General features: G+C 40.3%; 1 protein-coding gene across 1 annotated transcript in view; it reads left to right on the forward strand.

Annotated features, from left to right (window-relative positions):
* The window catches only part of LOC139753519 (putative sodium-dependent multivitamin transporter), a 49,590-nt gene that overhangs the window by 31,560 nt on the left and 270 nt on the right, over positions 1-17,760 (forward strand). Inside the window, exons 2-4 of the mRNA XM_071670165.1 lie at positions 6,295-6,538; positions 11,471-11,604; positions 11,785-11,973. Of these exons, the coding sequence (XP_071526266.1) occupies positions 6,295-6,538; positions 11,471-11,604; positions 11,785-11,973 (567 nt within the window). The remainder of the gene's footprint in view (positions 1-6,294; positions 6,539-11,470; positions 11,605-11,784; positions 11,974-17,760) is intronic.

Consider the following 17,760-nt stretch of genomic DNA (forward strand, 5'->3'; position numbering starts at 1 on the left):
TAAGGCATTCTTCATAGTATTGGTCTTTCTGAAGGCAACATTTATATAAAATGATTTAAGCAACATGGGAAGTAAAGTAAAATTATCATTAAAAGAGAGAACTAAGAGGTTTGCGGTGTCAAAGGGAGGTATGGGTTCGACTCTATAAAGTGATTTCTTTGACAACTTAAGGGATTTATCAAAGATCTAGTATACTTTAACTTGGGTCCAATAGAATATTTCTTTTCAAACTCATCATCAGTAAACTCTGGACTGTAAAATACGCAATGCCCTAAGGAGCATAGACTGGAATGATAATAATTTAACTCTGTCATGTTGAGCTGAGTAATAATGCATGTATGAGCTTACATTGGTAGGATATCTGTATACACTAAACTTTATCATGTGGATGTTGCAATCTAAAATGGTAACATACCATTATTTTCAATTTCTACAGCAAAGTTGATGAAAAGGTACTAAATTGTTAGATAAGGAAGAAATGTTTGTTAATTTTCATTTGCTGTCCAGACATAGAGAACCTCATCTACATACCTAAATCAAATTGCATCAGAGAGTAAAATATCCTTTAGTAACTTTTTTCAAGGAATTCCATATAAAATTTACTTAATACAGGTTAAAAAACGGTTACCCCTAGCTATACCAATTTCTTTTTTCATAATATTTTGCTTTAAACTGAAATGCAGTCTTTTATACACAATTTTATTGCTTCAGTAAAAACAGACTTTGAAAGAGGAAAATGATTATCATCCGATACATGAAGTAACTATTCTGAGAGGTCATCAACTGGAACTTTTGTAAACAGTGATGAAACATCAAAACTAGCCAGTTTGAAATCAAGATTAACAATTATATCATTAAGCTTATAAACTGAATTTACATTTGTCATGATTTTAGAAGTTGATATCATGAACAATGTAAATTCTACATTGATACGGGTAAAACTGAAAGTAGATGGAGAGAGATGGGTGATTATTTGTACTTATGCACCTGCTCATGAGAAGAAAGATCACGAGAGGCGAGTGTTTTGGGAGCAGCTGAGTGAGTGTGTCAGCAGCTGTGGTGCAGGAGACCGGGTATAGTTGATGGATCTAAATATCTAAATGCAAAGGTGAATAATGTGGCAGGGGAGTGTATAATTGGTGTACATGAGATATTCAGTGTTGTGAATGAAAATGGTGAAGAGCTTTTGGATTTATGTGCTGAAAAAAGACAGGTGATTGGGATTAGCTGGTTTGAAAAGAGAGATATACATAAGTATACTTATGTAAGTGGGAGAGATGGTCAAAGGGCATATTAGATTACTGGTTAATTAATAGGCGTGTAAAAAAGAGACTTTTAGATGTTAATGCGATGAGGGTGGCAACTCGAGGGACGTCTGATCTCTGTGTTGTGGAGACGACGGTTAAGATTTGTAGACGTTCTCAAAGAGGAAGAGAGATTGTTGGGGAGAAGAGAGTGTTGAGAGTAAGTGGGCTTGGAAAGGACATTTTTGTGAGGAATTGCTTGGAGAGATTGAGTGTAGAATAGCAAACGTTGAGAGCAAATGACGTAAGGGGAGTGGGTGAGGAATGGCATGTATTTAGGGAAGTAGTGATGGAATGGCAAAAGGTGAGAGGAAATGACGTGACAGGAATTGGTGAAGAATGGAATGTATCTAGGGAAGCATTGATTTTATTTGTAAAATATGAATGTGGTGTAAAGAAGGTGGGAGGTGGGCAGATTAGAAAGGGTACTGAGTAGTAGAATGAGGAAGTAAAGTTTGTAGTGAAAGACAAAAGAGAGGAGATTGGATGATACAAGGAAGGAGCGCTAATGACTGGGAGATGTACAAGAGAAAGCGGCAGGAGGTCAAGAGGAAGATGCAATAGTTGAAAAAGAGAGCAAATAAGAGTTGGGGTGAGGAGTAACAATAATCTTTAGGGTGAATAAAAGATGTTTTAAAAGGAGGTAGGTAACACGCGAAAGACAAGAAACGAGGTATCTGCTAAGGGGACAAGAGGGGAAGTGATAACAGGTAGTGATGAAGTGAGAAAGAGATGGAGTAAGTATTTTGAAGGTTTGTTGGCAGATGTAGGGTGTTTTGATCGGGCTTGTATGCGAAGTGAGAGTCAGGGAGAATGGTTTGGTTAAGAGAGAAGTGGTGGTGAAAGCCTTGCGGAAGGTGAAATCGGATAAGGCGGTGGGTTTGGATGATACTTCATTTGAATATATTAAGAAAGAGAGTGACTGTATTCTTGATTGGTTGATAAGAATACTCACTAAATTTATGGATCATGGTGAAGTGCCTTGGGATTGGCGGAATGCATGCATAAAGCCATTGTACAAAGGCAAAAGGGGATAAAGGTGAATGTTCAAACTGCAGAGGCATAAATTTGTTGAGTATTCCTGGAAAATTGTACGGGAGGTTATTAATTGAGAGGGTGAAGGCATGTACTGAGCATCATATTGGGGAGGAGCAATGTGGTTTCAGAAGAGGCAGAGGATGTATAGGTCAAACGTTTGCTTTGAAGAAAGTTTGAGAAATGAATTGAAAAACAGATGGTTTTGTATGTGACATTTATGGATCTGGAGAAGACATATGACACGGTTGATGGAGAAGATTTTTGGAAGGTCTTAAGAATATATAGTGTGGGAGGTAAGGTGCTCGAAGTGGTGAAAAGTTTCTATCAAGGATGTATGTGTATGGGTAGGAAGAGAGGAGACTAACTGGTTCCCAGTGAAGGTCGGTCTGCGGCAGGGGGTGTCTTATGTCTCCATGGTTGTTTGATTTGTTTATGGATGTGTGGTTAGAGAGGTAAATCCAAGAGATATGGAAAATGAGGCGAATATGCAGTCGGTTGGGGATGAGAGGGCCTGGGAAGTGAGTCAGTTGTTGTTCGTTGATGATACAGCGACGGTGGCTTATAGAAGTGAGAAGCTGCGGAATTAGGTGACTCATTTTGGAAAAATGATTGAAAGGAGAAAGTTGAGGGTAAATGTGAATAAAAGCAAGGTTGTCAGGTTCATCACAGTTAAGGGACAGTTAAGTAGGATTAACGTTTGAATGGTAAGAGGTTGGAGGACGTGAAGTGTTAGATATCTGGGAGTGGACTTGGCAACAAACGAAATCATAAAAGCGGAAGTGGGTCACAGAGTGGGGTAGGGGGCGAAGGGTCTGGGAGCAATGAAGAATGTGTGAAAGGCGAGAACGTAATCTCAGAGAGCAAAAATGGGTATGTTGCAAGGGATAATAGTTCCGGCAATATTATGTGGTTGCGAGGTATGGGCTTCAGAGAAAGATATACGGAGGAAGGTGGATGTGTTGGAAATGAGATGTTTGAGGACAATGTGTGGTGTGAGGAAGTTTGATCGAGTAAATAATGAAAGGGTAAGAGAGATATGTGGTAATAAAGAGTGGAGCTGAGAGAGCAGAAGAGGGTATGTTGAAATGATTTGGACATATGGAGAGAGTGAGTTAGGGAAAGTTGACAAAGAGGACATATGTGTCAGAGGCGAAGGGAATAAGGAGAAGCAGGAGACCAAACTGGAGGTGGAAGGATGGGGTGAAAAAGATTTTGGTTGATCGGGGCCTGAACATAGGAGGCTGAGAGGCGTGCAAGGAATAGAGTGATTTGGAACGATGCCGTATACCGGGATCGACGTGCTGTCAATGGACTGAACCAGGGCATGTGAAACGTCTGTGGTATACCATGGAAAGGCCTAATGGGCCTGGATGCAGATAGAAAGCTGTGGTTTCGGTGTATTACACATGACAGCCCTCTCATCCCCAACAGACCACATACTCGTCCCTCTCTACAAATCTCTTGCATTCCCCTCCCTAACCACCGCATCCATAAACAAATTAAACAACCAAAGGGACATCACATTCCCCCGCCGCAGACAGACCTTCACTGGGAACCAATCATTCTCTTCTCCTCCTACTCGTATATAAACTTTACATCCATGGTAAATACTTTCCACTACTTTTAGAAGCTTAACTACCACACCATATACTCTTAAGACCTTCCACAAAGCATCTCTATTAATCCTACCACACGCCTTCTCCAGATCCATAAATGCTACATGCAAATCCATCTGTTTTTCTAAGTATTTCTCACATACATTCTACAAAGCAAACACCTGATTCACACATCCTCTGCCACTTTTGAAACCCCACTGCTCTTCCCCAATCTGATGCTCCGTATATGCCTTCACCCCCTCAATCAATACCCTCCCATACAATTTTCTAGGAATATTCTGTAGTTTCCCTTATACAATAGCACTATCCATGCATTCCGCCAATCTTCAGGATCTTCTGCTGTATCAGACTGATTCATACATCAGTATTGATTTTTCACTCGTAATTAACCTCAACATCGGCTCTACATCTTTGTAGTGCCAACATGACATAAAAATGAATTCTCAGGGTACTGCTCAGGTTCTTTGTCTCCCATTGTTGTAAGAATAGTACCGCTTTTATTAAAGAACGTATAATATAAGATCATTTTCATATGTAAAATGCTGTCATGGTCTTCAGTGGTACTCTTATTGCCCACATGTATCCTTTTCAAAGTAATTCCACATTGGGATCCCTTTCTCCATGAGGAAACATTTTTTTTCATTTGTGTGTGTGTGTGTGTGTGTGTGTGTGTGTGTGTGTGTGTGTGTGTGTGTGTGTGTGTATGTGCGTGTGTGTACAAAATATTAAAACATCCACATGTATTAACTTCAGAATATTAATGAAAGAGTAACTGTTTTAATCATGCTGATCCTGATCACTAGAAAGAACGTCTCAGTGACTACACCTTCAGTGAATTATGACACGTCCATGATGAACTAAGTGAAATATTGACATAAAGCTGCAACTGCTGATAGAACATTGATACTGGAATTGTCATGTTGATCCAGACTAAAGCAAAGAAGTGAAAAGTGTTGATGTTGCCAAAGCCTTTCGTAGTTTCGACAAGCATGGTAAGATACCAGGTAAGGAATTCAATATCTGTAAAGGTGCAGTGTTTGGTGCTGCGCCTACCCAAGTTTTCCAAACTGCTCTGAGAGATTCATTCAAGCATATCGCAAATTGAGAATGGACAATAATCTACATACTAAGAAGGGAGACATATCTAATGCTATCGTGATTCTAAACAGGTGTGGTTATGCTGAAACTGCATAATATGTTGAGTGATAATAAGAACTATTCAAAATTAAGGTGTACCCCTTAGAAGCACTCACTTTCATTTTAGTAAGAGAATTAAACATTTAATCAAAGACAGCGACCAATTAATCAAAAAGTTTTCCTCAAGGTCCACACTACCCTACTATACACACACACACACACACACACACACACACACACACACACACACATATCCGCATGAACTGAGACGGACAACTAACGTTTTGTCTGGCCATAATATGATTCACAAAAAAGATGTTATTTCCTGTGTTTCCACCCCCCACCCCTACCCCCACCCTTTACAATCAATATATCCCTAGATTGTTTACGAACGTAGAGGTACATATTCCTATTAAGAGCATATGTTAACTAAACTGATAATGTAAGACGAAAGATACAGTGTTTAGATTTTAAAATATCACGAAGTTATAGACATATTCGAAGAAATCTCGTAAGTCCCTTGCCCTTCATATTTTCTATGGTAGATCTCTATATCTGAAAATCTGAAGTGACTGATACAGCCCGTAAGTAAAAAGATGCTGTGCGATCTTTGGTGATATGTTTCGCCATATACTCCGCCGCGAAGGTGCTACATAACTGATAATGCTACAGGACCTCTGATATTTACGTGATTTCTGAAGCCATGGCATTTCTTTTGAACTAACTGTTGTGCCTTAGTAATGAAGTTTGAATCCACATGTAGTTTCGCGTAGCGTGTCGCACAGGAGAAACATATTCCTTCATAGATACAAAGAAAAACATCAAACTTACTCGAGAGTTCTGTTTCCTAACAAATAAAAGAATTGACTTTGTTACAGGACAGATAGGGGGGATATGGACTGTGTTCAAAGACATGTAGGGGAATGAACTTTTCTCAAAGTCAAGGAGGAAGATGGTTTGTGTTTCAAGGCTGGGGGGTTTCTATCGGGTTCGCCTAGAGAATTCTTCACCCGGCCTTGGAGAACTCTGATTACGGGACCCTTGTCTTGCATAATCAACTGTAATCTTATTTTGAGTTTTAGTGCTGTATATACCGAGGCATTAGCTTCAGTATATATTTTTCTCTGGCCACAACGCTGGAACAACGTTTCAATATCATATGGCTTACACATGACGCCCATTTACCTTGTATTTCGCAGATGTCTGCGTTGAAGGAACCAGCTACGGACAAGGGCGACCTTGTGTGGTCAGATATCACAGCGTTGGACTTCACGGTCTTTGGCCTGTTTCTGGTGGCGTACATCGCTATCGGCATATACAGCGGCATCAAGGGTCGGGACAATGCCTCCACACAGGAGTACCTGCTGGGGGGCAAGAAGATGTCGGTATTACCCGTAGCGTTCTCTATGGTTGGCGGTGTACTGTCAGCCATAGCCATATTAGGTTAGTATGACTATTGAGTGGATTGATGCAACTTGCACCCCTAACAATCCGTCTCTGTACTTCGAAAGTGTTGCGTCTGCTGTGCATGTATTGTTCACTAAATATGGAGTTTCCTTCACGGAACGTTATCACGTATATCTACTAGTGATCAGCCCCTCAGAGGCATCATCGTCTTCATGCAGATATCGTTAGAGGACCAGGAATTTTGCCAACAATAACCGCTTGACACCCAGGCGGTAACACCTTCTTGGTCGGTGGTCGTCCGCCTCCTGCGACCTTCATCTTCCTGGTACTTTCATCAGTATACGTTTGCTTTGAAGAATGTATGTGAGAAATACTTAGAAAAGCAAATGGATTTGTATGTAGCATTTATGGATCTGGAGAAGGCATATGATAGAGTTGATACAGATGCTCTGTGGAAGGCATTAAGAATATATGGTGTGCGAGGGAAGTTGTTAGAAGCAGTGAAAAGTTTTTATCAAGGATGTAAGGTATGTGTACGTGTAGGAATATCGGTTTGCGTCAGGGGTGCGTGATGTCTCCATGGTTGTTTAATTTGTTTATGGATGGGGTTATTAGGGAGGTGAATGCAAGTTTCGGAGAGAGAGGCAAGTATGCAGTCTGTTGTAGATGAGAGGGCTTGGGAAGTGAGTCAGTTGTTGTTCACTGATGATACAGCGGTGGTGGCTGATTCGGGTGAGAAACTGCAGAAGCTGGTGACTGAGTTTGGTAAAGTGTGTGAAAGAAGAAAGCTAATAGTAAATGTGAATAAGAGCAAGGTTATTAGGTACATTAGGGTTTGAATGGAGAAAAACTGGAGGAAGTAAAGTGTTTTAGATATCAGGGAGTGGATTTGGCAGCGGATGGAACCATGGAAGCGATAGTGAGTCACAGGGTAGGGGAGGGGTCGAAAGTTCTGAGAGCGTTGAAAAATGTGTGGAAAGCCGGAACATTATCTCAGAAAGCAAAATGGGTATGTTTGAAGGAAGAGTGGTTCTAACAATGTTACATGGTTGCTAGGCGTGGGCTATAGATAGAGTTGTGCGGAGGAGGGTGAATGTGTTGGAAATGAGATTTTTGAGAACAATATGTGGTGTGAGGTGGTTTGATCGAGTAAGTAATGAAAGGGTAAGAGAGATGTTTTGTAAGAGTGTGGCTGAGAGAGCAGAAGAGGGCGTTTTGAGGTGGTTTGGTCATATGGATAGAATGAGTGAGGAAAGATTGACAAAGAGGATATATGTGTTAGATGTGGAGGGAACGAGAAGTGGGAGACCAAATTGGAGGTGGAAAGATGGAATGAAAAAGATTTTGAGCGATCTGGGCCTGAACATGCAGGAGGATGAAAGGCGTGCAAGGAATAGAGTGAATTGGAACGATGTGGTATACCGGGGTCGATGTGCTGTCAATGGATTGAACCAGGACATGTGAAGCCTGTGGGGTAAACCACGGAAAGTTTTCTGGGGCCTGGATGTTGAAAGGGAGCTGTGGTTTCGGTGCATTATACCTGACAGCTGGAGACTGAGTGTAAACGAATGTAGCCTTTGTTGTCTTTTCCTAGAGCTGCCTCGCGCGCATGTCGGGGGAGGGGTTGTCATTTCATGTGTGGCTGGGCGGCGACGGGAATGAATAAAGGCAGCAAGTATGAATTATGTACATGTGTAAATATGTATATGTCTGTGTATGTATATATATATATATATATATATATATATATATATATATATTTTTTTTTTTTTTTTTTTTTTTTTTATACTTTGTCGCCGTCTCCCGCGTTTGCGAGGTAGCGCAAGGAAACAGACGAAAGAAATGGCCCAACCCCCCCCCCCATACACATGTACATACACACGTCCACACACGCAAATATACATACCTACACAGCTTTCCATGGTTTACCCCAGACGCTTCACATGCCTTGCTTCAATCCACTGACAGCACGTCAACCCCTGTATACCACATGACTCCAATTCACTCTATTTCTTGCCCTCCTTTCACCCTCCTGCATGTTCAGGCCCCGATCACACAAAATCTTTTTCACTCCATCTTTCCACCTCCAATTTGGTCTCCCTCTTCTCCTCGTTCCCTCCACCTCCGACACATATATCCTCTTGGTCAATCTCTCCTCACTCATTCTCTCCATGTGCCCAAACCATTTCAAAACACCCTCTTCTGCTCTCTCAACCACGCTCTTTTTATTTCCACACATCTCTCTTACCCTTACGTTACTTACTCGATCAAACCACCTCACACCACACATTGTCCTCAAACATCTCATTTCCAGCACATCCATCCTCCTGCGCACATCTCTATCCATAGCCCACGCCTCGCAACCATACAACATTGTTGGAACCACTATTCCCTCAAACATACCCATTTTTGCTTTCCGAGATAGTGTTCTCGACTTCCACACATTTTTCAAGGCTCCCAAAATTTTCGCCCCCTCCCCCACCCTATGATCCACTTCCGCTTCCATGGTTCCATTCGCTGACAGATCCACTCCCAGATATCTAAAACACTTCACTTCCTCCAGTTTTTCTCCATTCAAACTCACCTCCCAATTAACTTGACCCTCACCCCTACTGTACCTAATAACCTTGCTCTTATTCACATTTACTCTCAACTTTCTTCTTCCACACACTTTACCAAACTCAGTCACCAGCTTCTGCAGTTTCTCACATGAATCAGCCACCAGCGCTGTATCATCAGCGAACAACAACTGACTCACTTCCCAAGCTCTCTCATCCCCAACAGACTTCATACTTGCCCCTCTTTCCAGGACTCTTGCATTTACCTCCCTCACAACCCCATCCATAAACAAATTAAACAACCATGGAGACATCACACACCCCTGCCGCAAACCTACATTCACTGAGAACCAATCACTTTCCTCTCTTCCTACACGTACACATGCCTTACATCCTCGATAAAAACTTTTCACTGCTTCTAACAACTTGCCTCCCACACCATATATTCTTAATACCTTCCACAGAGCATCTCTATCAACTCTATCATATGCCTTCTCCAGATCCATAAATGCTACATACAAATCCATTTGCTTTTCTAAGTATATATATATATATAAGTATATATATATATATATATATATATATATATATATATATGTTTACGTTGAAATATATAGATATGTATATGTGTGTGTGTGTGGACATGTATGGATATACATGTGTATGTGGGTGGGTTGGGCCATTCTTTCGTCTGTTTCCCTGCGCTACCTTGCTAACGCGGGAGATACCGACAAAGTATAATGAATATATAAATATACGTTAGCAAGTGTCAGAATAAGAAAACACGAGCGTCTCTATAATCTCCAACTTCGCAGATGAAATGATATATATCTAAAGCCCATACATACCTCAGAGTCCTGTACTTCTCTACTTAAGATAACTGCTTTGCATTCCATAGTTTTCAGTTCGCTATCATCCCTTAGAATTGGCCTTAAAAAATCTACTAGAATTGTCATTTCAGTCTCCTTCCTCTCCTTTGATATTCATAAGCTCAGAAAATATTTTTACATGATTAAGACAATATGGAATCAATGGCAACGTGCAATCGGAGCAAAATATGAGATTCTTAAACATTTTATCAATCTTCGTGCTGCATAGCTTGTGTGTGATTTTTTGTTTTTGGATGCCATTTTGTAATTTTTTCCTTTGTTGAGTTTGTAATCCTTTAGAAGTACTTCACGGTGCCTAAGTCAGAAAGTTCAATTTAACTTGGTACCGTTTTCTACAATACTTGGTCAGAAAGAGTAAATCACCATAACAGCTCTTTTTAGCGCAAAAGTAAAAAAGATATAGATCATGTGTCTGAGATTTCTGCGAGATTCAGGTAACTTCAAACTATTGAACGTAAATTCATGGCGATGAGCAAGGCAAGTATATCCTCCCTAGTTATACGGAAAATGGGCCAATTTCATTTTTTGTAAAAGTCGTGAATTGTCAACATATTCCCCACCATTTACGTAACAAATCTAAACTCTATTATTTAGCTATAGGGATGAGGTGTACGTGGCCTTCTCTGATTTTTTTTTACCTTTTCTTCTATTTCCCTCGAAGGTTTTCTAAGTGGCTTTGGCAAGAATGATAGTAACTAATTCTAATTATTCGCATACACATGAAACAATGATATGAGTAAATTCACTGGGAAGATGAACACACAAACTTCAGGCTTTCGACTGGATGACAGCAATTTTAGATACTTTCGAAGGCTTGAAGCTTCTTTGTTTAACTTTCCTACGATTTACTCATATGGTGCTAATGGTAAGGAAGAATATGGAAACCTGTCTTCACCATGACATCTAATCTTTTATACCTACTTTATTGTTTTCCTCCTTACATAAAGTTGAGCTGAATACGCTATAGTACGGTTAGGTTACAAAGGACATCAATATAGGTAGAGAAAGTGTGATGCACTTGTGGTTGTTCTGTGGTATTTGCAATGCTGTTGGATATATCATGAGGGTGGCAAGTGATTACGCACCACATTTAGTATTCATAATTCTAGATATTTAATAAATATGTGATCTACAGTAACTCCTGATCTTAGTAAGAGTTTTCGGCATTGTTTGTATCTCTTCTGATTGACGTGGATGGTGAACTGGGAGGGTTCTGCTTCTCTAGGTTATTGGAAATAGAATCGAAGTGGCTGTATAATATTGATTAACTTCATTATAAAGGGAAGTTAAGGAAATTTTACCAAAGGACAATATATCATATAATCTTTCTTGTGACACTGTGACTCGTTTCCATAAACTCATCATTTACACAAATTCCGGTCATTCATATCCATCAGTCAGCGATCAAACTAATCTTTCTCGTAACTCTGAGTCATCATTTACACAACTCTCTCCCCTTCCACCAGCTACATAACTGTTACTATAATCTATGGTTAGAATCTAGCCACACTTACCAACAGGTTACTCCACGGAGATATATTTCTTCGGTACGCAGCTCTGCATTCATTTACTGGGCATAATCCCTGGTTCTCTATTTGCGTATCAGGTCATCCTCCCGATTTTCCACAGATTCAAGCTTGTCTCCACGATGGAGGTAAGTGAACATCTTGGCTCAGAAATTACGTTGTATACATGATGGTGAATATATGACATAATGTCTATCATATTTTTTCTTCTTCTGTTGAATTTCATTTGAATATGCTAATCGGCGAAGATACGGGCACCAAACAAAGATACCTTCAAGAAAACAGAAAACCTTATTATTTTATTTCAGTATATAGAGCTCAGATACAAATCTGCAGCACTACGAAAACTAATGACTCTCGGCCAGATAGTCGCTAGCTTCATGTACATGGGCATGTGCCAGTACGCTCCGTCTTTGGCACTCTTTACCTTGGCCAAGATACCCAACTCCGTTTCCATACTCGTCACAGGCATCGTCAGCACCTTCTACACCACAATTGTAAGTAATACACGAATAATATATATATCTTTTTTTTTTTATTATACTTTGTCGCTGTCTCCCGCGTTTGCGAGGTAGTGCAAGGAAACAGACGAAAGAAATGGCCCAACCCCCCCCCATACACATGTATATACATACGTCCACACACGCAAATATACATACCTACACAGCTTTCCATGGTTTACCCCAGACGCTTCACATGCCTTGATTCAATCCACTGACAGCCCGTCAACCCAGGTATACCACATCGCTCCAATTCACTCTATTCCTTGCCCTCCTTTCACCCTCCTGCATGTTCAGGCCCCGATCACACAAAATCTTTTTCACTCCATCTTTCCACCTCCAATTTGGTCTCCCTCTTCTCCTCGTTCCCTCCACCTCCGACACATATATCCTCTTGGTCAATCTTTCCTCACTCATTCTCTCCATGTGCCCAAACCACTTCAAAACACCCTCTTCTGCTCTCTCAACCACGCTCTTTTTATTTCCACACATCTCTCTTACCCTTACGTTACTCACTCGATCAAACCACCTCACACCACACATTGTCCTCAAACATCTCATTTCCAGCACATCCATCCTCCTGCGCACAACTCTATCCATAGCCCACGCCTCGCAACCATACAACATTGTTGGAACCACTATTCCTTCAAACATACCCATTTTTGCTTTCCGAGATAATGTTCTCGACTTCCACACATTCTTCAAGGCTCCCAGAATTTTCGCCCCCTCCCCCAACCTATGATCCACTTCCGCTTCCATGGTTCCATCCGCTGCCAGATCCACTCCCAGATATCTAAAACACTTCACTTCCTCCAGTTTTTCTCCATTCAAACTCACCTCCCAATTGACTTGACCCTCAACCCTACTGTACCTAATAACCTTGCTCTTATTCACATTTACTCTTAACTTTCTTCTTTCACACACTTTACCAAACTCAGTCACCAGCTTCTGCAGTTTCTCACATGAATCAGCCACCAGCGCTGTATCATCAGCGAACAACAACTGACTCACTTCCCAAGCTCTCTCATCCCCAACAGACTTCATACTTGCCCCTCTTTCCAAAACTCTTGCATTCACCTCCCTAACAACCCCATCCATAAACAAATTAAACAACCATGGAGACATCACACACCCCTGCCGCAAACCTACATTCACTGAGAACCAATCACTTTCCTCTCTTCCTACACGTACACATGCCTTACATCCTCGATAAAAACTTTTCACTGCTTCTAACAACTTGCCTCGCACACCATATATTCTTAATACCTTCCACAGAGCATCTCTATCAACTCTATCATATGCCTTCTCCAGATCCATAAATGCTACATACAAATCCATTTGCTTTTCTAAGTATTTCTCACATACATTCTTCAAAGCAAACACCTGATCCACACATCCTCTACCACTTCTGAAACCACACTGCTCTTCCCCAATCTGATGCTCTGTACATGCCTTCACCCTCTCAATCAATACCCTCCCATATAATTTACCAGGAATACTCAACAAACTTATACCTCTGTAATTTGAGCACTCACTCTTATCCCCTTTGCCTTTGTACAATGGCACTATGCACGCATTCCGCCAATCCTCAGGCACCTCACCATGAGTCATACATACATTAAATAACCTTACCAACCAGTCAACAATACAGTCACCCCCTTTTTTAATAAATTCCACTGCAATACCATCCAAACCTGCTGCCTTGCCGGCTTTCATCTTCCGCAAAGCTTTTACTACCTCTTCTCTGTTTACCAAATCATTTTCCCTAACCCTCTCACTTTGCACACCACCTCGACCAAAACACCCTATATCTGCCACTCTATCATCAAACACATTCAACAAACCTTCAAAATACTCACTCCATCTCCTTCTCACATCACCACTACTTGTTATCACCTCCCCATTTGCGCCCTTCACTGAAGTTCCCATTTGCTCCCTTGTCTTACGCACTTTATTTACCTCCTTCCAGAACATCTTTTTATTCTCCCTAAAATTTAATGATACTCTCTCACCCCAACTCTCATTTGCCCTTTTTTTCACCTCTTGCACCTTTCTCTTGACCTCCTGTCTCTTTCTTTTATACATCTCCCACTCAATTGCATTTTTTCCCTGCAAAAATCGTCCAAATGCCTCTCTCTTCTCGTTCACTAATACTCTTACTTCTTCATCCCACCACTCACTACCATTTCTAATCAACCCACCTCCCACTCTTCTCATGCCACAAGCATCTTTTGCGCAATCCATCACTGATTCCCTAAATACATCCCATTCCTCCCCCACTCCCCTTACTTCCATTGTTCTCACCTTTTTCCATTCTGTACTCAGTCTCTCCTGGTACTTCCTCACACAGGTCTCCTTCCCAAGCTCACTTACTCTCACCACCCTCTTCACCCCAACATTCACTCTTCTTTTCTGAAAACCCATACAAATCTTCACCTTAGCCTCCACAAGATAATGATCAGACATCCCTCCAGTTGCACCTCTCAGCACATTAACATCCAAAAGTCTCTCTTTCGCGCGCCTGTCAATTAACACGTAATCCAATAACGCTCTCTGGCCATCTCTCCTACTTACATAAGTATACTTATGTATATCTCGCTTTTTAAACCAGGTATTCCCAATCATCAGTCCTTTTTCAGCACATAAATCTACAAGCTCTTCACCATTTCCATTTACAACACTGAACACCCCATGTATACCAATTATTCCCTCAACTGCCACATTACTCACCTTTGCATTCAAATCACCCATCACTATAACCCGGTCTCGTGCATCAAAACCACTAACACACTCATTCAGCTGCTCCCAAAACACTTGCCTCTCATGATCTTTCTTCTCATGCCCAGGTGCATATGCACCAATAATCACCCATCTCTCTCCATCAACTTTCAGTTTTACCCATATTAATCGAGAATTTACTTTCTTACATTCTATCACATACTCCCACAACTCCTGTTTCAGGAGTATTGCTACTCCTTCCCTTGCTCTTGTCTTCTCACTAACCCCTGACTTTACTCCCAAGACCTTCCAAAACCACTCTTCCCCTTTACCCTTGAGCTTCGTTTCACTCAGAGCCAAAACATCCAGGTTCCTTTCCTCAAACATACTACCTATCTCTCCTTTTCTCACATCTTGGTTACATCCACACACATTTAGGCACCCCAATCTGAGCCTTCGAGGAGGATGAGCACTCCCCGCGTGACTCCTTCTTCTGTTTCCCATTTTAGAAAGTTAAAATATATATATATATATATATATATATATATATATATATATATATATATATATATATATATATATATATATATATATATATATATATATATATATATACATATGTATATATATATATATATATATATATATATATATATATATATATATATGTATATATATATATATATATATATATATATATATATATATATATATATATATATATATATATATATATATATATATATATATATATACATATATATATATATATATATATATATATATATATATATATATATATATATATATATATATATGTATATGTATATATATATATATATATATATATATATATATATATATATATATATATATATATATATATATATATATATATATATATATATATATATATATATATACATATATGGAGGAATGTCTGATAATTATCTTATGGAGGCGAAGGTTAAGCTTTGTAGAGGTTTTCAGAAAAGAAGAGAGAATGTTGGGGTAAAAAAAGTGATGAGAGTAAGTGAGCTAGGGAAGGAGACTTTTGTGAGAAAGTACCAGGAGAGACTGAGTACAGAATGGAAAAAAGATAAGAAAAAAGGACGTAAGGGGACTGAGGGAGGAATAGGATGTATTTAGAGAAGCAGTGATGGTTTGCACAAAAGATGCTTGTGGCATGAGAAGCGTGGGAGGTGGGTTGATTAGAAAGGGTAGTGAGGTGGTGGGATGAAGAAGTAAGATTATTAGTGAAAGAGAAGAGAGAGGCATTTGGACGAGTTTTACAGGGAAATAATGCAAATGACTGGGAAATGTATAAAAGAAAGAGGCAGGAGGTCAAGAGAAAGGTGCAAGAGGTGAAATAGAGGGCAAATGAGAGTTGGGGTGAAAGAACATCATTAAATTTTAGGGAGAATAAAAGACGTTTTGGAAGGAGGTAAATAAAGTGCGTAAGACCAGGGAACAAATGGGAACTTCAGTGAAGGGGGCTAATGGGTTGGTGATAACAAGTAGTGGTGATGTGAGAAGGAGATTGAATGAGTATTTTGAAGGTTTGTTGAATGTGTTTGATGATAAAGTGGCCGATATAGGGTGTTTTGGTCGAGGTGGTGTGCAAAGCGAGAGGGTTAGGGAAAATGATTTGATAAATAGAGAAGAGGTAGTTAAAGCTTTACGGAAGATGAAAGCCGGCAAAGCAGCAGGCTTGGATAGTATTGCAGTGGAATTTATTAAAACAGGGGTGACTGTATTGTTGACTGATCGGTAAGGTTATTTAATGTATGTATGATTCATGGTGAGGTGACTGAGGATTGGCGGAATGCTTCCATAGTGCCATTGTACAAAGGCAAAGGGGATAAGAGTGAGTGCTCAAATTACAGAGTTATAAGTCTGTTGAGTATTCCAGGTAAATTATATGGGAGGGTATTGAGTGAGAGGGTGAAGGCGTGTACAGAGCATCAGATTGGGGAAGAGCAGTGTGGTTTGAGAAGTGGTATAGGATGTGTGGATCAGGTGTTTGCTTTGAAGAATGTATGTGAGAAATACTTAGAAAAACAAATGGATTTGTATGTAGCATTTATGGATCTGGAGAAGGCATATGATAGAGTTGATAGAGATGCTCTATGGAAGGTTTTAAGAATATATGGTGTGGGAGGCAAGTTGTTAGAAACAGTGAAAAGTTTTTATCGAGGATGTAAGGCATGTGTACCTGTAGGAAGAGAGGAAATTGATTGGTTTTCAGTGAATGTAGGTTTGCGGCAAGGGTGTGTCATGTCTCCATAGTTGTTTAATTTGTTTATGGATGGGGTTATTAGGGAGGTGAATACAAAAGTTTTAGAAAGAGGGGCAAGTATGCAATCTGTTGGGGATGAAAGAGCTAGGGAGGTGAGTCAGTTGTTGTTCGCTGATGATACAGCGCTGGTGGCTGATTCATGTAAGAAACTGCAGAAGCTGGTGACTGAGTTTGGTAAAGTGTGTGAAAGAAGAAAGTTAAGAGTAAATGTGAATAAGAGCAAGGTTATTAGGTACAGTAGGGTTGAGGGTCAAGTCAATTGGGAGGTAAGTTTGAATGGAGAAAAAGTGGAGGAAGTAAAGTGTTTTAGATATCTGGGAGTGGATCTGGCAGCAGATGGAACCATGGAAGCGGAAGTGATTCATAGGGTGTGGGAGGTGGCGAAAATTCTGGGAGCATTGAAGAATGTTTGGAAGTCGATAACGTTATCTCGGAAAGCAAAAATGGGTATGTTTGAAGGAATAGTGGTTCCAACAATGTTGTATGGTTGCGAGGCGTGGGCTATGGATAGAGTTGTGCGTAGGAGGGTGGATATGATGGCAATGAGATGTTTGAGGACAATATGTGGTGTGAGGTGGTTTGATAGAGTAAGTAATGTATGGGAGAGAAAGATGTGTGGAACTAAAAAGAGTGTGGTTGAGAGAGCAGAAAAGGGTGTTTTGAAGTGGTTTGGTCACATGGAGAGAATGAGTGCGGAAAGATTGACCAAGAGGATATATGTGTCAGAGGTGGAGGGAACGAGGAGAAGTGGGAGACCAAATTGGAGG

Source organism: Panulirus ornatus, chromosome 14 (genome assembly GCF_036320965.1).
Source record: "Panulirus ornatus isolate Po-2019 chromosome 14, ASM3632096v1, whole genome shotgun sequence".
Classification (NCBI taxonomy): domain Eukaryota; kingdom Metazoa; phylum Arthropoda; class Malacostraca; order Decapoda; family Palinuridae; genus Panulirus; species Panulirus ornatus.